The sequence below is a fragment of the Neolamprologus multifasciatus genome, chromosome 14, assembly GCF_963576455.1.
Source record: "Neolamprologus multifasciatus chromosome 14, fNeoMul1.2, whole genome shotgun sequence".
Classification (NCBI taxonomy): Eukaryota; Metazoa; Chordata; class Actinopteri; order Cichliformes; family Cichlidae; genus Neolamprologus; species Neolamprologus multifasciatus.
The window spans coordinates 15,083,147-15,110,386 of record NC_140452.1 but is presented as its reverse complement, the minus strand read 5'-3'; the positions used below and the strand labels follow the sequence as shown (position 1 = coordinate 15,110,386).

The following is a 27,240-nucleotide window of genomic DNA, read 5'->3' as shown; positions in this document are numbered from 1 at the left end:
GTACTCCACCTCATTGCTTATGAGAGCTGGAATGGGCTCCAGCCCAAGTGTGACTCTGAATTGGATATGCAAAAGAAAATAGATGTACAGATAAATATTTGTAAGAAGAAATAGTAAAGAATTGTGTGTGGTGTTGTTTCTTTTTGTCTTTCTTTGGTTTCTTTTGGTTAAAACTGAATTATTTAAATAGGCTGATGCCATTATTTATTCAAGTGCTTCCACATTCTTATATGGGCTGCAACTATGTAGTACTTTTGCAATCTTTTCTTTACTTCCACTGGTAAAAAGAATTTGTCTCTTTGGCGTAAGACATGAGTGCAGAAATAATATCACTTCAGGCTAAAGACACTGATATCTGATATTTTAAGCCAAAATTTAAAATCCCATTAATTTTACTGAACATTGTGGGTATTCAGTGAGGACAGGATCCAAGTCCAAATCTAAGTCTTTAATCCACAAGCTTGGGGTCATGCATGGGAAACCAGTCTGTAAAGCAAACAAATGCATTAAGGGGGGAGTCAAAATACACTGCACATAGAGGCCAAACAGAATCATGAGAAACTTGAAAAACAAAATGCACAATTATAGAAAAATGAAGGACCTTCTTCTTCTCCTCCTTCTGCTTCTTCTTCTTTTTAGGAAGTTAGCATCCAAATGGATTTGTTGTGTAGCTGTTTTCAAACTGTCATATTAAAGGTTATAAGCTTATTATCAATTAACATGATCAAAAGACACACTGGTTTCCAGTAGTAACTGTATGTATCTCCTTGCCTACCTTGCCTATCCTTAATCCTTATCTCTGCATATTTCAGCTAAAATAGAGCAGAAGACGGAGAAAGATGATGAGAGAAAACTAAAGCAGGAAGAGAGAAGGAATGGTGGAATAAAGGAAAAGCAGGAAAATAGAGTGATTGTGCGAGGATGTGCTCAGACTAAGGAGAGCATATTGATCTCTATTTCATGATGGACTGGACTGAGAGGATGCTTGTCACACTGACAGGCAAAGATAAACGAAGCATCAGATAGGCAGCATTGTGGCTATGCTGACTGCCTGGAAAGAACCAAAAAGCAAAAACAACTAAAAGGTTAAACCGTTTCAGGGGGAGGGGGATTCGAGCTAAGAGCAGCGTACCTCATTAAATACTCAGCTTAAGCCCTGTGGATTTCATTGACTGCTGGTGTCCAGAAATGCATGAGCTTCATCCTGCATGGCCTCCCCTGAAAAAGGCAAAATAGGCAAAAAGGCAAAATAAGCATGGCCCAAAGCAGGAATGTCTGTTTTTGCATCTTGAGACTATTTCTGACTGGAGATCTTAATGTGAGCTGGCCTGGGTGACTAAAGTGGGTCACAGGGTGAAGCCGACATTAAAGGACTGACACAAAGTGGAGTCATCCTTGCCGGAGGGCATCTCACTGCCTCCACTCTGGAATAGCACATATATACATAGGCCTAAAGAAAGCAACTGCATAATAATCAACCGCCCTCTGGCTCCCCCTCCCTCAGTTTTTGTTCCCTCTCCGTTTTGATTGCTGCCTGTGTCCACTTTTGTGTTTGCTACATGCAGCAGCATAAATGAGATTTTTCATCTCATACTTGCACCTTGCCTGCGGGTATTGTATTTTCAGCCTGTCCAGAATGCTCAAATCAAATGGCATCCCAAAGGACACATACATTTGTTTTGCTAAGGCTAACCTTAAACCTCCCCGCTAGATCCCTGGTCTTAACCCAAATCCTAATTCCAACCCAAAATCAAGTCTTGACCCTGGTAATCCTCTTAAAGAAGTAAGAAAAGGCAAATGTCCTCACTTTGCATGTGCACGTTTCTCTTACTAAGCTTAAGAGGTTCTGAGAGTAATTGAAACACATCAAATACAGGGTGAGGACCAACAGGCTTTAGGACCCAGTTTTTCCGCCATAATATGGTAGCAGAAGCGCTGAGAAAAGACAATAAGGAGAGGGAGAAGACAGAGGGGGTGGAGGAGCAGAAGAGAGAGAGAGAGAGAGATGCTTCAACGTGGAAAGTCAGAGAAAAGCTGAGTGTGGCAGAAGAAAGTTGACGTGGTGTAACTACAGCAAGGCCCTTCTTTTCTCCGTGAGAGGGGAGAGACTGAGCGGGATACGATAGGAAATGTTGTATTGGGGAAACGGGAGCTTTTGACTAAGCATGCACGTTTACTGCTGCCAGGTTGCACAGGTGTATTAACGGCTACATCCAAATGCATTCACAGCCGCATAGGAACCGCTGATGGGATACTGACAAGTTTGACTGTAACTCCGCGCACACGTCCCACTCCCACACAAACACGAGTGCTCGTATTTAGCTATACGCTGAAATGTACACGCTTTCTGCACCCTCCCACGTGAAAAGGCGAGCAGAACAGCGCAGGATCCCTGTGTAACAGCATCCAGCCCTGTGGACTTGTTAAAACTGGGACACTGGATTCCACCGGGACTCACCTCGAGGACAGGACGGATCAGAGTTTCCGACGTTAAGGTGAGGAAATATTCAAAGAAAATTCCGGTGTTACTTACACTCAGCCCCCCTTTTTTTAAAAGTCAGAGGATGAAAAGACAGAAAGCTGGATAGATAAAAACGGTCGAACCAGTAATAATATTATTTAATATTTATTATTAATTTATTAAGACGGTTTATGTTTGTCATGTTAACCGTATGTATGTAATTCTCTGAAGAACAGGCTGATAGTATTTCAACCACAGTGGGAGCTCGTTATATATATATATATATATATATATATATATATATATATATATATATATATATATACATATATATATATACATATATATATATATATATATATATATATATACATATATACATATATATATATATATACACACACACACACACACACACATATATATATATATATATATATATATATATATATATACATATATACATATATACATATATATGCTCCATTGTTAACGTTTCTTTAGCTATTTATTGCTGTATAGTAAGCCTACTGTGCAGTATTGAGCACCGTAGCACAGTCACAGAGACCACCTGATAAAAGCCACTTCCTTTTTGTTTTTTGTTTTTAATTTAGGTAGTACATCTAAAGCTATTTCAGCCTTCAGCCAGCATCTGAATTGGCAGATCAGTTTAAGTGTTAAATGTAAAATGTCCGGTGGGAAACTGCTTAAAAAACCTAGCCCAAGTGCTTTCAAAAGACATGCAGGGTGTTTTGGTTTTTTGGGTTGTTTTTTTTGCTTGCCAGCAGTCCTAATTAAGAGCAGGTCTTTTCTCTGCGGGGGGTGGGTGGTGCACACACCATGCCCTCGGTCTGTGATGATGATGATAATGAAACTATGTAAGAAACAGTGCTGCTCATCTGCAAGAAACTAATTTTCTAATCAAGTCATTATTGCATTGCAACACACTGATTTATATTTGTTCCTCAAAGGCTTACATTAGCGCTTAATCATAAACATTCCAGCAAGTACAGCATGACAAGCCAAGTCCTGAAAGCTTTACTTTTTGTGAACCAGCTTTTTCTCTAAAGTTTTAAGGTGGATCCTGACAGAATTTTGTGACCACATTGAGATTAACCCTAGGACACATACACACGCCACAGATAAAAATACAGGTGTACAGGTCATTACACTGAAGGACAGTTGATGTAAACACAGTATGAATGACATCTGTGCAGCCTTGTTTAGTACACACATTTGCGCAGCATAGCTAAAATGAAACTTGCTTTTCTGAACAAAAAACGGTCAGATAATATTTCAGGGGGTTTAGGAATTCAAGAAAACAGAAATACTATTTTGGAGCGTAAAAATTACTTTTATGCTAGTCTTACTGGCTGTCAGGTGTATACTTTAATTGTTGTCTATTACTACAATGTTTTGAGGTCCTTTATTGTATAAATGAAGACATTTTTAACATTAATTTAAAGCACAGGAATCTTAAATTAATGTGTTGGATTACATTTTTGTTATTTTGCATCTTTAATAATAATAATAATAATGGATTGGATTTATATAGCGCTTTACAATACCACTATTCATTCACTCTCACATTCACACACTTTAGTAAGTGGTTTACAGTTGAAACTGCAGATTTGTTTAAAAATGTCTCTAATCGTCTCCCTGTAGTGCAGCGTTTCACTGTGTGTGTTTTCTAATGCTCTTTCATCAGATTTTCACATTTTATTTTACATGACAAGTACCAAAATTACTGCAAATTACTAGCACACACTGTTTGATATGTAACTGCTCGGCAAGCACAAACAAGTAACATTATCTTAAATGGTGAAATGTTATTACACAGTAACATTAACATAAACCGTTGTTCATTCATTCATGTAGAAAGCATTCCCACAAACAACACAAACGATATACACATTTACCACAAATAGCAGAACATTGAGAAATATAGCGCATCACTGTGGAATGTGTCCTATGATGCGTTCAGATTCATATTGCAGACGACTGACTACAACATACTACATATTCCGCAGAGATGCTGGAGCAATGTGCAACGTAGTACAGATGGGTAACTTCTCATTTCTTGGGCCTCACTGCACATGAGCACCAGCTGTGCGAGCAGTGCGTATATGTGTGTGAAAAGAGACAATCTGACTATGGTGCAGCTGTGTACATGAACATGTGGGCTGGTTGGCGTGGATTGCTTCAAAGGGTTTGTTTTTGTGTGTCTAAAAGGGCAAGGTGATGCAAGGCTGCAACGGACTGCAAAGTGTGTTTGTGAATGCATGTATTGTGAGGCAAACTAAATGACTGTGTGTGTCCGTGTGTGTGTTAGAGCAGGACATGCCATGGACCGATTAATGAGCTCACACTGTCATACACACATTCTGCGCAGGGGGTTTAAGTATTCCCAGTGTCTGGCATGACTGCACTCATTTGTTATTACAGAGTGATTCTGTGGAAATTATCTATCTTTTGCACTCTGAAATGACAGTTACATTTTTACTGGAAGGCACAGTAATGCTGGAATTATCCCATCCAGTTATTATCAAGCCAAGCAGAGGAACAGTACTGAAATGGCAAATTAGCCTCTGCTTCATTTATCCTGCAGTGAGCACTCCACTCCATGGTGAATGTGTTTCCATAGGAACATGGTGTTACTTTGAGCTTCATGTGCTGTGCGACGCTCTTGACGATCCTGCCTGTTTTTTGCTTATCTTTTCTGTTCAGCTTCCTCTCCTCTCCTCAGTCATTCTGTACAGATCAAGGAAGAGCAAAAGGGAGAAAAAGAGTTTGGAAATGAAATCAATAGGGCCATTTAACCACCGCTTGCGTTTTCAGAATTTCATTTGGCGTATCTCAGAGCCTGCTCTGGCCTTATCAGCCTGACATCGCTGTTCTTCAGGATGCCTTTTTATTACAGTCTGCAAGCGTTTACAGCTCCAATTTCCTACAGCCACTATGCTATTTCTTTCCCATGAGTGTGTTCACTGTATCTGCATCTTGATCTGTATCGGATGAAATATTGCAGCCGTTACTTCCAGTGAGAATGTGAATGTATGCTGAGAGACAGCGAGTCAGTGTGTGTCAAAAAGACTGCAGAGTTGCTGAAAATCTGTGTAAGAGTCAGCAGCAACAGTTCTCTACTTTCACGACAGGGGTTTAAGGCAATATTTCACTTTAGTTGCATATTTCGATGTCTTAAGAACAAGCTGTCTTTTCATGTAGTAAGTGGAAACGCTACTCAAAGAGACAAGTTTTAAGTTTAGTACAGTGGCTTTGCCAAAAGTATTGGCTGGATTAAAAAAAAGGAACAGAGTCAGATCAAAGAAAAGGAAGAGGGATATGGAGGGAGCTGAGAAGATGCGTGCTTGTATATGTGTATGACAAAACACCAGACTAAAAGGACAGAGATAGGGAGAGAGAGAAGAGGGTCTCTTGTAAAAGTGGTGCCGGTGATATACAGCAGCGTCCTTGCAACCTTCCTTCTACCTGACTGGATGTTTTATGAGTGTTGCAGAATCAGAAAAGGAGGCAGGCTTATAATACAGCTGACAGAAGTCTTTTTATGGTGGACAGGCAGAGGTGGAGGAGGGAGGGAGAGGGTGTAATAAAGCTGAGTGCATCTCTCCTGGAATGAAGCTGCAGCAATTGGGAGGGGGCAGAAGGGAGAGGGGAGGCTGGTGAAGTGCTACAAATATTAGTGTTACATGAGCGTGTGTGCAAAATGCACCATATGTCCAGATGTGTGCGTATGTGTTAGGAGAGGAAGGCAGTTTGCACAGAGCTTTTGCTGACGTCACTCTGTTGAACAATCACTCAGCCTCCATAAGGCAAGCAGAAAATGGAGCCCTCAGCATACGCCAGCCCAAAGACACCCAATTAATCCATTTTTCCCCCCTGTGTGGTGCGGTGAAGCGTGCAGTGAGTCACAGAATTGATCTTAAGCCTGTGAAGTAATATACCATGCAGAGTAAATACTTACTGATGAGATATTATGTTGTTTGTTGAAATGACACTTTGTTATTTTGCCGGGAATGAAAAGACTTTTTTTTCATCGCTTCCTGCTTGTCACCTGACAGTAGCAAATCTTTACCACTCAATTATGATTGATTAATTTGAGATATTCTTACTTTAGAAAATGCAAAGTCAGTTTTACATGAGCTTAATTTCTTCATTTCAGATAACTAAACTAACAGTTTACATATTACATATTAACTGATGATGATGTAGGGATATCAGATCATGCATTACAGGCCACTGGATAAAGATCTCCAATGTCGCTAAAATGTGTGAACAGTTGAAAAATTTCAGAATCGCTTCTATTTCATCCAATTTCTCTTGGAGAAAAACAAGCTTACCTTAAGCCAAGGAATGCGACAGCTCTGAGCTTGTGATTTCCCACAAAATATAGTCAGCAGTAACTTAAAATATATGTTATTATTAGGGGTGCAACGATACACAAAATTCACGGTTCGGTTCGGTTCGGTTCGATACTTTGGTGTCACGGTTCGATATTTTTTCGATACACAAAAATGTTCATGCCTTTTTATTAATTTGTCATTTATTAAATTTTCACGGCACATTCTGCACCACCTCTCTGTGCGTTCATCATTTGTTTGAAGCCAGCTCACCTCCTGCAACCACTTTTCCGAGAATACCCGCTTCTTTTGTGGTTCGGACTCCTGACATTTCTTTGGAGGTGGAGGAACACCAAAGTAATTGCTTAAAGGAGCTTCTTCGACATCTTTAAGAGTTCTAAACAAATGTCTGTCCTCCTCCAGAAAATCTTATGTATGCAAACACGCGTTGCAACTTCATATCTTGTGCACGTTTTTTATTTTGACAGCGAATGCGCACCTGCGGACCACTTATGTGCAGCCCTGGTTATTTAGCTCGTCATATTGCAGCCACAGAAATTCTTTTGTCCATGAAACCATAAAGCTGCACTTTCTTTTTGCCTTATAGTCTGATTTGTCATAACTTTTCCGTTTTGTGGTAAGCTTTTCTTTGGCTGTCACGTCTTCACCCTGACCTGTCTTATTTGGCTCAGCAGAACTAAAATATATATCCTGCTACTTTTACACACGCATTCACATAACGCTCAGCGATTCTCTGCGCGATCAACCTCTCACATGTTTAAGCTGCGGGAGATTTCACTTGTCATGTTTGCATAGTAAGCTAACGATTGATAAGACGATGTCAGAGGAATTGGTGCGCAAATTATCATCACTCACCAATCAGTGCTGTCGCTCTCTATACACAGTTCGCGCTTGCAAAGTGAAAGCAAAAAACAAGCGCAAATTCAAACGCGATTTCAATATGTCACATATTGACAGTGGCTCATCGATGCCAATGACATAATTACCCAGCTACATTTCCGAAAGAATGCAAAAGCATTGACATATATTTTTCCTTCCTATGATAGGCCGACGAGCAGAGCAGGGCAGCCCGACTGGAAAAATCGCTAGCCCCGGGACGTCGGGCTAGCGATTTTGCGAGCCCTGTATCTGATTGAGGAATCACTCATCTTTGGAAAAGAGAGTTTATTACAGAGAAATGGCTCTTTCCAAAATAAAAGCTATACTATACGCTTCTTCTGGGCTATATTCTCAGCAGCATAGTAAACATATCAGGTCCCCATAAGGAGAATCATGTGCTAACGGCTGTCTAAATGACTCGGGTAAAGTTTGTATGCGTGCTTGTTGTTTTTGTCTGCTTCCACTTGTCTTTGCACTAGGATGCTATCGGGTAAATGTACAGTCATATTCGTTGTGTTCCCACTAGTGCTGTCAGCCTTAATCTGAAATGAGGTTAACGCCACAACACGGCAAATCTCCGTTAACGAGCTACCGCGGATTGCCCCGTGTGTGGGGCTGGACAGCGTCAACACATTAACGAGCTAACTGCGCTAACACACTAGTTCCCACTCATGTAATTGAGCATTGCGTGGCACATCTGACATACTGTTTTACTTTAGTCCATGACAGCTTACCTTCAGGGTCATACGTCACATGAAGACCAAAATAGTTCCAAACGCCAGATCTGAATGAGGGTGGGGGAGGTTCAATTTGCCATGTTGCAACAAGCTTAACTTCTCTCTCGCTAGCTTGCCCTGCGCTCAGTGAATCTGTGTTCGACTACTCCGCCTAGGCTGCACTGTCGAGCGCAGATCCACTGAGCGCTCAACACAGACAGCACCGTCAGAAGGAAAGCTGATAAAATAAATTAAAAATGTTGTATTGTTCGATACATATGCGTACCGAACCGAAAGCACTGTATCGAACGGTTCAATATCGATACGAGTATCGTTGCACCCCTAGTTATTATATGTTATTTAAACCTGATTAACTGCTTGCTAATGCAAATATATAATCAGCCAGTCACATGGAAGCAGCTCAGTGCATTTAACCATATAATGTCTGTGAAGGTTCTTAACCATGTAACCACTTTCAAGAGTTCAAGTGTTATTGCCAAAAGTTCAAACTGGGAATTAGAACAAGTGACATGAATGTGGCATGGTTGCTGGTTTCAGATGGCTGGTCTGATTGTTTCCAAAACTGCTAATCTAGTGTGATTTTCCCATACAACTTCCTCAGTTTACAGATAATGGTCCAAAAAAAGTAAAGAAAATGCCCAATGAGCAGCAGTTCTCAGGGTGACAATACCTTGTTTATGCCAGGGGTCAAAGGAGAGTGGCCACTTGGCTGGTGGTGATGGTGTAATGGTGTGGGGGATATTTTCTTTGCCCATTATGGGCCCATAGTACCAACTGAACGTTGTTTTAATTGCACAACCTACCTGAGTTGTTGCTGACCATGTCCATCCCTTTATGCCTACAACGTGCCCATCTTCTGCTGGCTGCTTCCAGTAGGATAAATTCCCATAGCACAAAATATCATCATCTCAAACCAACTCACTGGTTTCTTGAACATGACAATAACCTCACTGAACTCAAATGGCCTCTTCCCTGGGGGCTCCAGTTATCAGATCTCATTGCGATAAAGCACGTTTGGCATGTGGTGAAAAGGGAGATTCCCTTCATGGATGTGCAGCTTACAGATCTGAATCAGCAACTGTTTGATGTTATCATCTCAATACTGACTAAAATCTCTGATATTATTTCCAAAAAATAAAAAAATAAAAAAATATTTCCAGCACCTTGTGACTTTATGCCAAGAAGATTTAAGACAGTTCTGAAGGCAAAGGTGTTTCCGCCCAGTAATAGCAACTGAATGTAAGACACAGATAGAAAATGGGGAATAATAAACAATCATTTCTCTGGAAATAGATGTTGAGAGGGTGGAGATTTCAAAAGCATGCAATGACATGTTAAAGAGGAATACTGGAAAGTTTGCAGTTTAAATAGACCAACATATTGGGACATGTTGTGTGTGAATGACGCAACACAGCTTGAGTTGTCTACCTGAACAAGCGCATAGGCTTTGTTACATCATTATCCACACTGCTACAATTTTTACATTGTGTAGCTGTATCAAAATACATAAATACAGTGACAGCAGCTGTGCCCCTCCATCAACAACAGTTGAAAGTGTCTAACTGATGTTTACATATTTATAATATTGACTAAATCTTTGGAAAAGTACTGGAAAGTTACCAGCTCAGGCTCCACAATGGGCCAGAATGGAGCAGAAAAGAAGTACTTTCACTCCTCGCTATTTTACTCACAATTTAACCATAAGGAATTTTTAGCTTTTTGGACTGAGAGTTTATATATGGCTGAAACTGGTATAAAACTGGTTCATGTAAGAGTAAAAATCCTATAAGAAAGACAACATTTCCTCAGCCATACCTGCTACAATTCATAAAAATATGGATATATACACAATATAAAAAATCCCTATGTAACCAACAGAAAGACTCTTTTTTTTAGTGCATAAAAAGTGCATAAGGGAAAGGTTCATTTTCATAGGCAACCTTTCAAATCACGCTAATCCTCTGCTCTACTGGGAGCTTATTAGGTAAATCGATCAAGATGCACAGTCTCACAGTAAGATTCTTTTTTACTGGAGTAAAAAAAAGGGTTGATATATAATAAGAGTGCAGCTTTTTTTCTGTATGAAGTTATCTACGCGCATGTGAATCAGGAGTTTAAGTAGCTTGAGCCCACAACCCTCGCAAACTAAATATGAGTAAAAGTGTAGAGTATAAATATTTTGTGTGACCTTGTTCTTCTCTTAACAGACATCAGCGTCGTCACTGGCGATCTGGATAGAGAGATTCCTCGTCCTCATCTATCCTGAATGAAACCCTCTTAAGGTGGATGCTAAGCATTAAAATTGCATGTCCCAGTGGAGAGCTGCCATACCAAGTAGCCAACCCGCAGCAATAAATCAACACTAGAGGACTTTTATTTCTTCATTATCGCTTCCTGCAGCAACAACAAAGGAACAGGCATGTTCACAGGCCTGTTGACCTGCGGATGTGCTCCATAGGATTCTATTTTTGGAGCCTCATTGCTTTTACAGATTAACTGCCCTCAAATATGGCCCCAATCCGTTTGTTGCTCCACTAGTTTGACTGCTGCCGGAGGTTGTGTATATTCATGCTTCAGAACGCCCCACTGTGTGACAGTTTTGTCATCTGAAGGGGCACTGCTTCTTTTTGAAAGCAGTTTGAGTCCACTTTTTTCACACTCTTGCAGAGGAACAAACACTTTGCTGTATGTAATGACAGCTGGAAAGACTTTTAAGTTATTCTTGTCAACTCCTAACTAATTGCCCTCTTTCATTGTGTAACTGGGGAAGGATTGACATCTGAAGCTTTTACACCATTGCCAAGTCAGTGTGCTTAGATTAGTGTGTATTATTTTATTGAAAGAGTTTTTCAGTCACACTACAGTCAGACTGAATTTCCATTGCACGTTGTTTTTATTAAACTGTCTAGGACTAATCGAGATCTTTCATCGTCAGATTTGAGATTTTCATAGTGCGTGAAAGCAAAAGTAGCTACCATTAGCAAATACGAACTGACTCAGCCATGTGAAATGGAAGACACAGGCCAAACCCTGAACCATCAAGTCCTTAAAGAATTGTTTATGACATGTGAAGAGAGGACATTTTTGAATTATCCAACGTCACTCCAGCTGAACATTTCACAGGACAAAGCTACCGCTGCTTGTTTCACTCTGACATAAATCTGGCATGCTTTGTTGACCCCAGGGCCAAGCCCTATAACAAGAGAAAAATTAAAGAATAGGATTAAAGATGGATTATCACTGAAATACTAAAGCCAGCAAAGCAGCTGCCTTCGCATACTGTAAGCCCATTGGACTCTTCAGGGAGAAGCTCTGTTGACCGATTTGTAGATTGCATTTGGTTGTTGATGTGGTCACCTATTGGGTGGCTGGTATTAAAAAGGAAAGGATGGAGAATCTAGATGAGCTGGAGCACCCTCTTCTGGGAGAAAGTGCCAATAACAACTGGGGACCAGGGCCGGGGCTGGGACCTGGAACTGGACAGGCCCCAGGTGGGCTGTTCAAGGGAATCTTGGTTAAGTGTGAGGAGGACAGGGCTTACCCTCCATTAACATGGAGGGGCTATTGTGGACATCCCCCTGAGCTTCAGCAACAGCAGCTACTGGATCCTTGCTCCTTACCACGCACATTGGAGTCCTTTTACCCAGCAGCCCCCATTTGGGGCCATACAGATGCCCTGCTCAACAAAGACTACTTGGAGACCACGTTTGTGGACATTCGGCCAGGTTCAACACTGGAGAGGAAGCTGCTGGCTGAGACGCAAGACTTCCACAGTGCATCCTACAGCATGGACGATGAGGATGACCTGCTCCCTGAATCTGATGTAAGCAGTGTTGGACAAGTTACTTTGAAAAAGTAATTAATTATAGTTACTAGTTACTTTTTCAAAAAAGTAACTGAGTTAGTAACTGAGTTACAAGATTCTAAAAGTAATTAATTACTTGAAAAGTAACTATTGCGTTACTTAAAAAAAATGTTCAACCCTCTGGGGTCCAGGGTATACTTGGCCATTTTTAACCACATTTCACCTTTAAAAACTGTTTACTTTGCCTTGTTTGGTATCATCCTTTTCAGCACAACCTCACGTGTCTGAATTTACAGTTGTGTTTTCATTTTGACATACTGTATTAACACAATTGCTCTAAAATCAGACAAAAAAACATAAAATCCGAGTAGAAAAAGTTATATTTTTTACTGTAACAACCACAAACATGTTTATGGATCATATTTCATAACTTTAAATACAAATATAAATGGTCAATTTTAAAATCATATGCACAAGTTTTGCAAACAACACAGTTATTTGAAACCATTTATCTTTTAGCATTTTTTATAACCATTTCAAACTATTTACAGAACAATCAGCTGTTCTGCATTCAGTAAGATGCCACACAAATGATTTGTGCCACTCCAAATATTTCTGTCCACTATAAAGGAGAACATCACAGCCTGATACCTGCAGGTGTATCACTCCTACTGTTTTCATTGAGCATTGTTCTGACACATAACACAAAACTATCCACAACACTACACACTACAAGACGACACATTAACTACACACTCCAAACACGCTAAACGTCACAAATCTCTCACATCTCAAAACTCTCTCTCTCTCTGTCACCCTCACTCCTAAAACTTCCCCCTCTCCCTAAACAACAAAATGTCATGTTGCCATATCATTTTTGATTGGTCGGCATGGTGCATTTTTCCACCAACACGAAAGGGCAGGTTTTTTTTGTTTTAGTTTTTCTTTGTCATAAGCAGAGAGTGCTCGCTGCGCTGTCCTTAGACAGTAAACGTGACGAAACTATTGAGGAAAAAACGCTGTGTATATGTTTATCATGACTCTGGTTTTACGTGGCCTATCAACACAATTTGAAAACTGGTATATATCACCCTGTTGCTTTGTCATCTTGAAGTGGTCATGTGATTGGCTTAGCACGACTACTTTATTCTTCTTCAGTCAAATAGCTGCTTAAAGCTGTAGCGTCCAGATTACTTACAGCTACTTCCGTGGAACTGATATAAAATGCGGTAAGCTGAAGACAGCTTCAACCGTCTGTTTGTTGAAAAATAGTAACGCGACCGCATTTTCTTGTTAGTAACGGTAACGACGTTATAACGATAGAAATAGTAATTAGTTAGATTACTCATTACTGAAAAAAGTAACGCCGTTACTTGTAATGCCGTTATTCCCATCACTGGATGTAAGACACTTAAAAATGTCTTCTCTTTCTTCTTTTGTACCGACAACAGAGCTTGTGCAACCGTACAGGAAATAAAAGCAGGTCAACAAATTTTCCTGCTATTGTTCAAACAGACGATTCGGGAATATTTAGATAGGTCTGAAATTAAGCATTCGTTTCTCAAGTAGTCCTTTGTTTGTCTGTTAAGTTTCAAAAGTAACAAACCTGAAAGTTTGCATGTAGATGCCCATATTAGTTTTATAAAATAATTCTCCTCAGCTCAACCAGATCCTCTTCGTTCCTGAAACATGCTACAGAAAAAGCAATGGAGCCTCATACTGTCAGTGCAGGTTCTGGAAACCAAAGAGGAACTTAAAATAGACATGCGAGCAAAGCAGCAATTGAATGCTTACTGTCAAAAAGACAGATTACATAAAGCTGCTCTCCTGCTGCATAACAGGTAATGACACCATAGTGCCAGTTCTATATCATAGACCACCGAGCAAAGCCCATCATGAAGTAAAATATAAATTAGCTACGAGATGCCAACAGCAGTCAACAAAATAATACATACTCTAAATGTCACCAATAAATAACGTTAGTGTTTGTACTGTTTAGTCTCACATCAAGGTCAAGTAAAAGCTTTTTAAATAACTAGAACTAAAAGGCTAAGGGATGTTTAATGATTATTACTTTGATTAAGAATGCAAGTAAAAACACAAATACACAGTAGCACTACACACCGTTAAAATCGACAGCAGCTGGCTGCCACAAAGTTTAGGTAAGAGTTTGTTCCCCAAGGACAAAAGGAGAGCTTGTGTAAAATATTTTTTAAGCTCATTCTGAATGCTGGCAGTAGTGCAGTGATGCAGAGTCCTGGGCCTGTGGGAATAAAACCTTGCAGTGACCTCAAATCTGCACAAGACAACATCTTCTACTTTGCTTCACTTCAAATTTTTTTTTATAAAAGAACTTAAACTGACACATGAAACTCACTGATTGCTCCATGATCAACATTATGGAAAAATAAGTGTCCCATCCTGATTGATTTTACATGTGAGCACAGGCTATAACTGACTTTTGCTTAAATTGATTTCCCTGCTTCTCATCAACACAAAAAGGATTTTATGTCTATAAAAATACTTCCCAACTATAGAAAGATTTTTTTTGACCAGTAGAACAGGCATAATAGAAATAGCCCTGTGATCCAAGCTTTAAATTAATTATCTTGTTTAGTAAAAACAAAAAAACACTTTATGTCTATGTTTGCTGCTGGTTTACAGAACAGTTACTAAAATATAACAAAAGCCTTTTTTGGAATTGTACAACTATTTCTTACACAAAGTAAAATGACCAAAGTGGCATGACAGGGTCATTGTGAGAGAGCAAGTCAGACTCAATATGCAGCTGTTTCAAAAAAGATGCATGAGTCATAAAGTGCCCCGCGGTCAGCAGAGCTAGTGCATATCCAGACTAACCCCATTCAATCACATTATCTTTCAGACACTAGCAAAGTTTTTAGTTGTTGTGGATGACTTGAATATAAGAGAAACAGCGTGTTTCACTTAATGTTGGAGTAGATCATCTTTGTATGTTTAAGACAACAAGAGGTATCTTTGTTAGATGGACACAAAGAGGTAGATTACAGAAATGACAAAAAAGCAAGGTTGGTTTTTACTTATGCACCTGTGCACTGGCACCTTGAGGAAATAAACTGAAGGAAGTTGACAGGGCTGCAGCAGTACTGATCCATGAAATGGATCTTCAGAAATATGTATTCCTCTCTAGAAACAAAGTCTCAGTTTTTCTCTTAACCCACAAATTTTATTGAGACTCATTTTGAAACAAACGTCTTTGAGTCAAAATGGTTTTTTTATTCACTTTACAAACCGTCCTTGCACAGTACCTTACATTTGAAAAGTTTCAGTGTAATTTTCATTTGCAGGAAAATGAAATTAATGTAATACCTACTGCATTTTTGTGAAGGCTGAAATCTCACAGACAAATATCTGAAAATGTGCCCAAACAAAAACAAATCACCCTAAAAGTATTTCTTTATAATGTATGTTATCGCTTTCTATCCTGAACTCAACCTAAACGCACTCTGTTTGAATCCCAGGACTCATCCATCGATGATTTTAGTGATACAGACAGTGAGAACAACTTCCCTCTGATGATCCCTCAGGACTACCTGGGTCTGGCCTTTTTCTCCATGCTCTGCTGCTTCTGGCCCCTGGGCATCGCTGCCTTCTATCTTTCACAGAAGGTATACGAACACACACACACACAAACACACACAGACACACCCTCAGTCCTGAGCAGACAAGATACAACTTGGCTCTATCGTTCACAGCTGAGGGTGAGTTTTTACCCTCTGCAGTATGTGTGGACGATCAACGAGTCCAGTTCTTTAGTGTTGCGCAAGTGAAGGATTTATGGAGGAGAGCTGTGACAAGGAGATTACACCTGCAGAATCACACTTCTGAAATAGTACAAAGCTGAGAACTTTAGATAAAACACTTAGATTGCATCCGAATTACAGGTGTCTATAATATGGTCTCTGTTGGTATCATAACTCAGATTTCTTCACATTGATTTCTTGAAGACATAAGCTTGAAAAACCCACTGACCTCTGTTTTTATGTATCTTTTTCATTATGTGTTGCTTAATTTAATGGGCATGCATATGTCAGTATTGTGACAGGATGTATTTACAACCTTTGCATCAAGGAATACATAGAGCCATGACAAAACTAAGAAGAAGAAATAATAGTATTCCTGTACTTTTGTCTTTAAATCAATATTTACATAAATATTTCATTGCAGCGCATAAAAACTGCTCGTTGGAGCTCACTGGTTTAAACAACATGCTAAGGGGCATGTACTGTGTTTTGCCTACATTTATTGAATAATAAAGTCACTCTTTCTACCATATGTATACTATAATATGTATAATGTCTGCCTTTTAGCATGGATATATCCAGTCCAGCTGAAATCTAACAGGATACCACATTAAAAAATGAATAAACTTAAAGTTAATATAACTACAAATGTGCTGTTCTAAGCAAACTATACTATTCATACACAACTTTGTCCTATAAGTGTTCAGCATCTGCACACCACATATTTAATGAAAATTTAATTAACAGATACAAAATGTAAACAGAAAAAAATTGAATCAAAAAGGACTGGCAATCTGTCCGGGGTCTACCCTCCCTTCGAAGGCTATTTCCAGGATTAAATGTGCTTATTATGTTAAATGGCACTTTTTAGAATCACATACATGCTCAATCATAATTTCTGACTCATTGTTGTGCATATCACTTTAATTTTGCTCTTATTGATTGATGTTAATGTGGAAATATTTAAATAAAGTACTGTGCGTTATTAAAGCGCTTAAGTAAATGTACAAGGCTGTCTTTCTACTCGTCCTATCCATGCGCTCATCTGGCCAACACCTCTGGCCCCTCACCACAGAAGAAACAGGATAAAATTATTAAATGTGATTATTCAGAAGTCAGATGACTGGTCACCCAAAAGTCAGAATTGCTAGAAAAAAAGAACTTATTAGCCACAATTATCTATGGTAGTATTAAAATACCCCTTACACAAATATCTCTAGACTCCCTTATTTTATAAACTCATCCCTCCAGCAGTGCAGGGGAGAAAGAAATCCCATTAACACTTTTGCAAAGCTAACTGGCAGCATGCTGCAAAGGCCTTTTGATCAGATCAATGGCCTTCGTTAAGGTTTAATTAGAGTCATAACAAGAAACCTCAAGGTGATAGATTTCCAATATTGTTGAGTGCTGCCTAAAACAGGGGTCAGAGTCAAAGGCAAGGACTAGAGGGAGAGAGGAAGGAAGGAAGGAGGAGAAAATGATGAATGAGCTGCAATCGCTGGGTGTGATTTGGAGATGGAACATAATATGGGCTTAGCGTGAGATTGGAATGAGTGGAAGAGGAAAGTGTAGGCCAGGGAGGACATTGACAAATGATGATAAATGCTGTTCTCTCCTATTTTTTTTCACTCTAATCTTTATCTCAGTGTCTCGTCTCCTCTTTTACTCAGACCAACAAGGCATCGGCTCAGGGGGATTTTCAGGGGGCCAACGCTGCGTCTCGCCAGGCTCTCTGGCTCTCGGTGCTCTCCATCGTGTTTGGAATCATAACGTACATCTGTGCCATCACTGCGTTGATTTCTTACCTGTCCGCAAAACCACCATAAAAGCAACTCTTTCAAACGGACACGCATACAAAAGACTGACCTCTCACATATTTCATGAAGATCAACACATGCCAACATATCACCGTTAAATGTCAAATAATCACAGTGTTTGTCTGTCGACTTGTCTGAAGTCACGTTTCATCTACACCAAGCTGAAAAGCTGCGACACTGAAAACGGAAGCTGGGAGCTGGCGTCTCGTTTATAATCGCTTCGGGATTATAAAAAGAAAAATCAGCTCAAAGGATGTTCTGAGCACATGAAGAAAAATCATTGAAAAAGCAGTCTGTTACTTGTTTAGTGATTTGAAGACTTAAGTTACCTTCTGTTAAATCTGTGCTGTAGTTGTCATCATATGTGAAGCATTACTGAAGTAAAAAAAAAAAGAAAGAAGAAAAACAGAAATTCACATTTTTCCACAGCACTGTAGATATCAGCATTACAAACAATGGATGAATAATAAGAAGCAGTGGGGATATGTGTCATTGTCTGCCTGGGAGGAGCTAAGTGGAGGGCAGTGTACGATTAGATGGAGTCTGCAGATTTATGAGAGGTCACAGCAAGGACGTGGCAGCAGATAAATCCCGATGGACTTCACTGTGGGAGGGCCTGAGCCAGCACTGTCACTTGAGGGGTGAAAGCTGGTGATGATGTTTTAAAACATACGATGAGCCAGAAGCAATAGTCCTTTGGAGAGCCCAGAGTTCCTTGCTGACGGGAGGGACCCCGAGGGAAATGCTGCACGTGAACATCGATAAGCTCATCCTGGTTTCACACTGCTTCAGTCACTGTTTACTGACAGAAAGGACTGCCTCTGCTTTGTTTATACCAACTGAATCATTATCTTCATGTTGAAAAACACAAAACACTAAATAACTAACGCACAGAGTGTAGTTGCTGGTATAAGAAAATACGTTCACGACTTTTAAAATTAAATGCAAAACTCGGAGGTAGAAAATGGACTCAAGATATAGACATTAAATGTTATCCTCTATATATACACAGGGTTAAGAAATCATAACATATACAGCGGAGGAAAGAGCTGGAAAAAGTGCCAAAAATACAGAAGAAACTCTGAGGATGATCCTTTTATCAGCTATTCCATTATTAGAAGCAGCCAGGCTGTTCACACCCTGCTCCTTAAATATAGATTCTGCTATTTTCTCCACCAAAAATAGAACTGACATCTTCAGGAGCTTGCTTCTTGCAGTATGACTGACTTAAAAAAAAGTCTACTGAAAACTTCTGTTCAAAAACACACAAATGCTTTATTTAAATGGGCCAAGAAAAGTTGCAAAAATTGTGATGCATGTTTCAATAACATCCCAGGTTTGGTCATAAGAAAACCCTGCATGGTGAGCTTGTTGGTTTCCTGCTGCAAACTTTGATTGTTTCCTTCAATTGGACCAACATTGTTGCAGAATTGACTGGAAAAAGCTCTGAGCCTTTAACTACATAGTAAATGGGGGGTATCCAAGTAAATATAAAGAATTGACTAAGGTGGAAGCTGACATTTTCTATTTAGATAAATAGTTTTATAGAGCACACAGCTCAAGTACATATAAAATACTATGTTTGCTGCAATCCCAGTGTTGTTTCAAAGCTGGTAATAGATCACTTTTAACAGATTTTAGTAGACAAACCTCTGGTATCTCCGTGTCTTGCCCTTGTCAGCTCTCTCATTGTCGACGCGCTGTGATTCAGCCTCACACTGACAATCCTGAACTACCGTCTGTCTCCACTGTACTTTCATTTTAATAGAAGAAAAACAAATCACACTTTGTTGTTACAGTTGAGTTACATCAATTATTGATTTATGTGGAGGCATTTCACGTGGATTGCTCCGAACGATGAGGCTGTCCTGCGACAGGCTCTGCTCAGGTTCGTCTCGCTTTGTGTCACTCGTACAGACAACAAGCGGACACTGAACGTGTGAGTCAGTAAAGTTCAAAGGTTGCAGCAAATGGGATTTATTACTACAAAAAATATTCAGGGCTTTTCTTTTCCCCAGGTCACATCCTTGTATTAAATGTATATATTAAAGTGAAAGAAAATCAGCAAATCCCAATAAATGCACTTGTTTGACATTCACCTTTCCTCCTTTAATTTCTGATCTCTCACAAATGTACTCATACAAGCCTTCCCACCATGAAGCACAGCTGTCTACAACTGAACTGAAGAAATTGTAGCCCATAGGGGTTTCCTAAATATTTTATTACAACATCAGTGTTTGCATGCATTGTTAAAATAAAAGTAAAAAAAGACTAGGCAAAAGAAAGCTCCGTGTTTCTCATAGGCTTTTGGAGTATCGCCGCTTGACAGAGTCTCTGTAGAACTGGAAGATCTTCTCTGATGCTTTCTGGCTGACTGCTATGCACTGCTGCAGCTGTGAGAGAAGAAAAACAACAACTGACGATCAGACAAAATATGAAATGCAACAACAACTGATTTAAGTCACATCAGACCTGAGGCAGACAGGGAGAAAGCAAAAATAAGAACCGTTTTCCAAAAAGTCACACATGAAGCAGAATCACAAATCTAAACTTAACAACGTTGTAGTGTTTCTTTTTAAATTTTGGCAGGGAGTGTGTTATTCCGATGGGACAGTAGAGAGCAGCCAGGAAAGTAAGGAGACTATGACCCCTCCAGTCAGTACCCAGTCAGCATACTGGTTCCCTGTAGGTGGGCCAGAGTAAACCTCATATTATAGTGTTTTTGGAATAATACTTGTTATTCAGTCAAAAAAAAGGGAATCCCATTTGATTTTTCCATTCAATTCCCTTTTAAAGTGTCCTTAAAGAGGTCATGTTTCGATCCATGGGATCGTCTCCAGGAAAAAGAAGCAAAAGAGTAGATATTTCTTATAGAGGCAACATTTATTATCATTCCTGTCATCCGCTGATCAAAAGGGAATCCAGGAACCCATGGGACAGTTTCATCTGAGTCCAGTCTTCCTGTCTAACCACATCAGCTGATAATTTATAGCTTGCATTTAGATAAATGCTGTCCCTCTTTTAGTCTCCATGTAGATAGCTGCATGCAACCAAAGGCTGCTCAACATGATTGATCAATAGCAATATAAAATAAACCCCCTGAAATTTCCAGAAACTATGATCCTTTCGGGTAACAGGAGAAAAAAAATACTCCATGATATTGTTATCAAGACTGCAGAAACTCCAAAATGGTTTTTAGGATGTATTCTTGGTTTGGCAACATCTACAAACAGCCTCTACAAGGGATGCCCAGTCTTTTCTCTTTGAAGCACGCTTTAGAGAAGTCTTTTTTGGCTTGGCATTCACAGTTTTGTTTATTTGAAATGGTGCACACTCTTTTTTTCCTGTCATTAATCCACTGACCTCATGCACTGAAAACGATCCTTTGGTCGACGACATCAAAACGCTGCGTTTTGCGCTGTCGATCGCAAAAGTCATCAAAGCTCGACTTTCCTTTTGAGAGAGAAAACAAGACACGGGCGCTCCATGAAATTCAGCAAGGAAATTAAGAAGATGTCAATCTGTCCCGTTAGAAGCAAAACCATTACCACTGATACAAATGGAAGTGACAACAGATGCGCTGGACAGACAACAGTAAGATATTCCAAAAAAGGGAATACTTTAGCTGGTGGTGACTATGGATCGCTGTGCTTGCCTGACTGATTTTTCTCTAGAAAAATCTTTTTGTTTTTCTTTGTCATTTAACTGAATTCAATTTATTTTTATTTATACAATTTCCTCCACAGTTGCCTCAAGTAGTGCAGTATTCAGGAGAACATCCCAACAATTACATGACAGCGATGTCAAACATATGGGCCAGGGGCCAGAGTTGGCCCAGGAAAGACTCCGATGTGGCCCCCACTGGACAGCACTGGAAAATATGAAAGATGGTGTAAATGGACTGTTCATAAGTTTTACAGTTTTATCTTCACTGATAAAGACGTATAACATGGCTAATCAAGCTAAACCAAAGTAATTAGGTCAGTTTTTCCCAACCTTTTGGAGTCACGCACTTATTTCAGATTAGAAAAAAAATAAAATAAAAAAATCACACTGCACACAACCTAACAAAAATGTCACAAAAAGCATGTTGATCATTTTTCCCCACACACCAGGTATAGAGGAATTGGCTTGGTTTGTTGGCAGTATGCCTTTTTTTGCTTTCTTCTGAGCACTACTCGTGCTCGGGCCTTTGTCTGGGTCAGAATTTCCTCCAGGACCCAGGTCAGACTGACTACTTTTTCTTTTCAAATATTTATTGATTGCTATTACGGGCTGCATCATCTCGCAGCATGACTATTATGTAATAGTCATGCTTTCTTCTTCATCGTCTTCTGTATTACTGGCAGTTGGCCACCAATTTAATTAGAGCAGGTGATTGTACTGCCCTCTAGTGGAAGAGAATATAATGGTTCTGCCCATTACTCATGCCGATCGTACTAATCAGGTGGAACCAGATAATCTTCCACGCACAGCGGTTGGAAACACTGAATTAAGTAATGTGTAATTATAAACATTTATTTGTTACAATTTAAGCCCTTACAGTTTATTTCTATTTAAGAATCCTATTGAAGAGTCTTTCAGTAACTACAACAGCTTTTCTTTATTATCCTTTTATGTAGAAAAACTGAAACGTACTGTTCAAACTAGGGATGCAACGATACCAATTTTTTCAAACCGATACAATACAGATACTTGGATCTGAGTACTTGCCGATACAGAGTACAAAAACCGATACTTCTACCACACACACACACACAAACTCAATGAATTGGAAGACAGGTTTTATTTTATTCTTTGCCGATAATAAATAATATCTTAATAAAAATGACCACAAAAAAATTTCAAGTTAAAAATAAGCACTTCTGTTACATTATTGCAGAGTCTCCACATTGTAATTTAACAAAATATCACTGAACTATTGGCACTGTATCAAGCTTTCAGAATAATAAATAAACACTTCTGTTTGGAATAAAATAAATACAAATTAGGTTTGAGAATAAAATAAACTTTTAAATTATTGCAGAGTGTCCATATTGTAAACAAACAAACAAAATAACGAAAGTATTTGGCATTGATGAACGAACTCCCCATCTGCCCGTGGATCATCAGTCCACTGTGCCGTTAAAGCAAGGACTGACATCCCGCACACACTGCTTGTCTTTACCTCTTTAGAAAGTTTTGGCACCATTATCTCCCTGATGTGTGGGCGGCTGGGAATTTCATATCGCAGCTCGAGTATGCTGAGAAGAATCCCATGTTTTCCACGACTGGCATTGGCTGGTCATCCATAGCGATAAAATGAGTCAGAGCCTCTGTTATTTTAACTGCCCGTTGTTTTTCTCTTGACATTTTTCATGGCTTTTCCAAAACCTGAGTTAAAGTTGAGTTCCGGTCCACACTGCTGACATTTTGTTTAGCCTAGCTACAGCAGCCTCCAGTTTCTCTTTTTTTTATCTGGAGCTGCCAGTCTGACTCGTCTAACCCTGTGCCTGTTTAGCGTGGGGTGTCCCCCTAGTGGCCAATCTAAAAAACTACAACAGAAATGACAAGCCACCCTCTGATTAATGAAATAAGTTAGTATCGGTTCATGGTATCGGTTAGCTTTTACGAGTATGAGTACACACACATTTTACAGTATCAGCCCCGATACCCGATACCAGTATCGGTATCGGTGCATCCCTAGTTCAAACTTTGACAAAAGCCACCATCAGAGTGTTTTGGGAAGATTTTTGTCACCCAACATTCTAAAAGTCTTAAATTTACCTTTTCCTGAGCTGCAGTGGGGTCTGTGATGATTTGCCCATCTGTGCTGATGGCACAAGTCACTCCGCAGAAGAGGCAACTCATGGGCAATCCTGCATCCATAAGAGCCATACATGCAGCATTCAAACAGCAAGACAGCAGCTGAGGAACAGGTAAGGAAGAACACTCACAGAAAACATCTCAATTTTAGAGCCCTACTTGCAGATTGGATATAAACCTCAAAGCCTGCAGCGGCACAGAGTTTTACAGAAGGATACTGAACCATCATCATGCAGGACCTGAAGGATGAGAGTGAGCGAGGAGCGTGGATGGAGCGTCAGGAGCAGAGAAGCCTCACAGGTTTCTCGCACACACTGCTCTTGTGATCGTTCCCTTACACCTAGGAAACAAACAAATCTCGGTATAAAAAAATGAATGCGAGCAGAAAGCTCACGTACACCACCCTGTGGTCAGCTGTGGCATAGCAACTTTTCCACAGCAGAAACCTCAGAGACATTCTTGTAGATATCAGGATGCAAAAGGTCTATTTCACATTAGCTTCCCCAAAATAAAAGAAGCAATGCTGCATAATGAAAATTTTTACCCCCAAAAAAACTCACTTGGCAGCCCTACTTTGGGCTGTACCAGCACCTCCAGGGTCGCCCGGTCATAGATCTCCTTGCTGACTTTGACCTCAGCTGGTCCGTACACTCCAGCCATCACACTCGTGTCTCCTTCAGACAAGAACAAAAAGGAGCATTATTCAATAAATAACACTGGATGATGTCTTTCCCCACATAAACAGACATCTAGGAGGGGAAAAGTAGTAACATCAAATCATTTAAAGCAGTACGACACCCAGTAAATGTGCTCACAGCACATGTATTTTTTAAAGGGGGGACTTAAGCGCAGACACCCTATTTAGAACAAGCTTTTAATAAGAGAACTAAAGCTGATGTGATACTTCTAAATGACACAAAGTCTCATTGTGTAAATTTCACATTTATTCTTCCTCTTGCACCACAATATTTTTTTTCACGACACTGAACCAACCCATCCATCCATTTCCGCTTATCATTATCAGCTACCATAGGGCGAGAGGCGGGGTACACTCTGGATGGGGTTCTGGTCTGTCACAGGGCTCATCTCTGAATCATTCTGGAGTAATAATCTTGCTATCACATCAAATGGTTGATTAAAGTGTGTGAAATATACGCTAATAAATTAAAGTTTGCATATAGATTTCTACCATTAAAATGAACCATCGTTATATTCTTACCTCGCTCTATGTTCCTATTAAATTGTTCCATTGTATAATAATTACAGTCCTTTAACATTTTGGTAAGAAATTACAGTCAGTATCTATATTGCTATCATACCCCAGTGTCCCACTTTCCATTTGATTTGTTACTTGAAATGTGTCAAACATCTGACTTTATTTTACATCTTATCCCCACATCATTACCTTTAACAATACTTTGTCTCAGACAAGCACCAACCAATTTGACAGTGCATTGAAAGTGCCATTGACCATCCCAATGCTTTGCCTTACATTTTATCAGCTGTATTTTTCTCATTGTCTCAGCTCTTTAATGACTAAGACCTTTGCCTGCTCCGGTGTTCCATTTCACTTAATGAACACCTTACAATCTGTTGTCCAGTTTGACTGTATTTTCTTCTGTTTTCTTAATAATCTTGCTTATCTTGCAATATCTGCATTTTCTTGATTAGCTGTTCATTAACATACACATTTGTTCCCTTCAACTTTCTTCAGTAGCTCTTTCTTCTGCTTCCTATTAATAAATCTTATAATAATGGCAGGTTTTTGATTCTTGTTTTTCCTTGGAAGAGCATGGCACTCCTCAGTGTCCTTACTATCCATTTCAATGCCTTTACTTTTGAAAAAGCCCATTGCCTGTTCTTCCAGGGAGCGCAACTCTTGCTCAGGCAGCTCCCCACTCTCTTCTGCTGCTGCCCATGCATATGGCTTGGTTTCCAGACCCGTTACTATCACATCTGTTATTCTCAAATATTGTTCTGCCACTCGTACTTCCAACATAGCAATCTTCTTGTCCTTTTCCTCACTTTGCCTTCTTAATTCTTTAATATCCTCAATTAAGTTGATTATTATTTGTTGTTGTTTTGCAATGGTTGTTATTTCTTCTGACATAAAGTTCAAAGATTTCTTTATGTCCTCCAGTTCCTCCTCATTGACATTACGTCTTTTAGGCAGCATCTTCTCAATACTTGTGCCCCTTTTTTACTGCAGCCCCAATCAATCCTGAGGCTTGCTAACCTGCGCCTGCCTTTTCCTGTAGCTTCACTAGCTCTTGATGGAGCCTGGTTGTGGCCTGGTGGCTGATGATGGACCCTGATCATGGCCTTATTTTGACACATAAAAACAAAACAAAGAACTACACAACACACTAACTATACATTAACTACACACTCCAAACACGCCAAATGTCACAAACCTCTCACATCCAATGACTGTGGAATTGCTCACATCTCACAGTTGATCTCTCTCTCTCTCTTGTTGCCTTGCCATATCATTTTTTGATTGGTCAACATGGTACATTTTTCCACCAATAGGAAAGTGGTGGCTTGTTTTTTCGGGCTGTCATTAGAAAATCCAGTTTTTACCTTTTCTTGGTATATAGTTTTAACTTTCAACACAAATAAAAATGTAATGGAGACTCAGTGGGAAGGCATCTTGTTGCATGTCATATTAAATTGGTCATGTGATTTGGAAGCCTCAGAGGGTTAATAAGAAGTTCAACAATAAACCACCTGTGTTGAAATCTGAAATGCCCATGTTGTTGATTCAAAATGTGCACAGTAGATCCGCCCCTGGAGGGAGGTTAACACTATGCAATAAATATATTTATTTTATTAATTAGTTGTAGCTAGGCTCAAAGTTAATGCTACCTTATTTTAATAAACAACATTGTCATATGCAAAAGTAAGCTGGCACATGCCACCCCATACCACCCACGCCAGCATAAAAGATGCACCCCTGATTCTCATTATTATATTATTTTGGGTATAAGGGTAAAGAAATTCATGTCACTAACTGAAGTGGCAGGTTAACTTCCCTAACATTTCTCAGTCCTTTACGTCCAGTTTAGAGGCAAATAAACGCCCAGATAAATGATTTCTAAAATTAGTGTTACCTTGGACGAAAGAAGCAGAGCCATCAGTTCGAGACAGCAAGCTCTGTTCACAACCAAACTCTCTCAAAGAAACAGTCAGAGATCCGCAGACCTCCATCGTGGAGAAAGCAGGTTTGTCGCAGGCGGATGGCGTCATCTGTTTTCCCTCTAGTTTAGGCTCCTTACTGATGACATCAGAATGAGAAAGAAATGTTGGCTCTAATAAATAGTTAATTCACAAGAAATGTGGATCTGTAATATATTTCTATGACAACGAAGAAGAAATAATATTTTTCATCATAATTCACGTTTTCCTGACGCAATCTGAAGCCCTATTTTGCGTTAATATGGTTAATGTATTTTGAAAGTACCGGAAGTGCAGCATCTGTATATTAGTGTAGTTAATCACAATGACCGCTAGAGGGCAGACAGCAGCCGCATTTAAACACAACGGGTCCAACCTTTTATTTTCTCCCCTTATTG

General features: G+C 39.6%; 2 protein-coding genes across 3 annotated transcripts; one reads left to right on the top strand and one right to left on the bottom strand.

Annotated features, from left to right (window-relative positions):
- The first annotated feature begins 1,933 nt into the window (after positions 1–1,933).
- Positions 1,934–19,957, top strand: tmem91 (transmembrane protein 91). Of its 2 annotated transcripts, XM_085130372.1 has the most exons (4): positions 1,946–2,495; positions 10,664–12,279; positions 15,762–15,908; positions 17,714–19,957. In XM_085130372.1, exons 2-4 carry the CDS (start codon positions 11,845–11,847, stop codon positions 17,867–17,869), a joined length of 738 nt encoding a protein of 245 aa, XP_084986498.1. In that variant the 5' UTR covers positions 1,946–2,495; positions 10,664–11,844; the 3' UTR covers positions 17,870–19,957. The 2 variants fall into 2 exon arrangements, with proteins under 2 accessions (XP_084986497.1, XP_084986498.1); XM_085130371.1 differs by lacking the exon at positions 17,714–19,957 and having other exon boundaries at positions 1,934–2,495; positions 15,762–17,181.
- On the bottom strand, positions 19,111–26,933 carry exosc5 (exosome component 5). The gene is made up of 6 exons (XM_085130373.1): positions 26,779–26,933; positions 24,226–24,339; positions 23,884–24,005; positions 23,627–23,767; positions 21,224–21,313; positions 19,111–20,253 (listed from the first exon to the last, which is right to left on the bottom strand). The coding sequence occupies exons 1-6, from the start codon at positions 26,912–26,914 to the stop codon at positions 20,158–20,160; spliced, it is 699 nt and encodes a 232-aa protein (XP_084986499.1). The 5' UTR covers positions 26,915–26,933; the 3' UTR covers positions 19,111–20,157.
- Between the last annotated feature and the right edge of the window lie 307 nt (positions 26,934–27,240).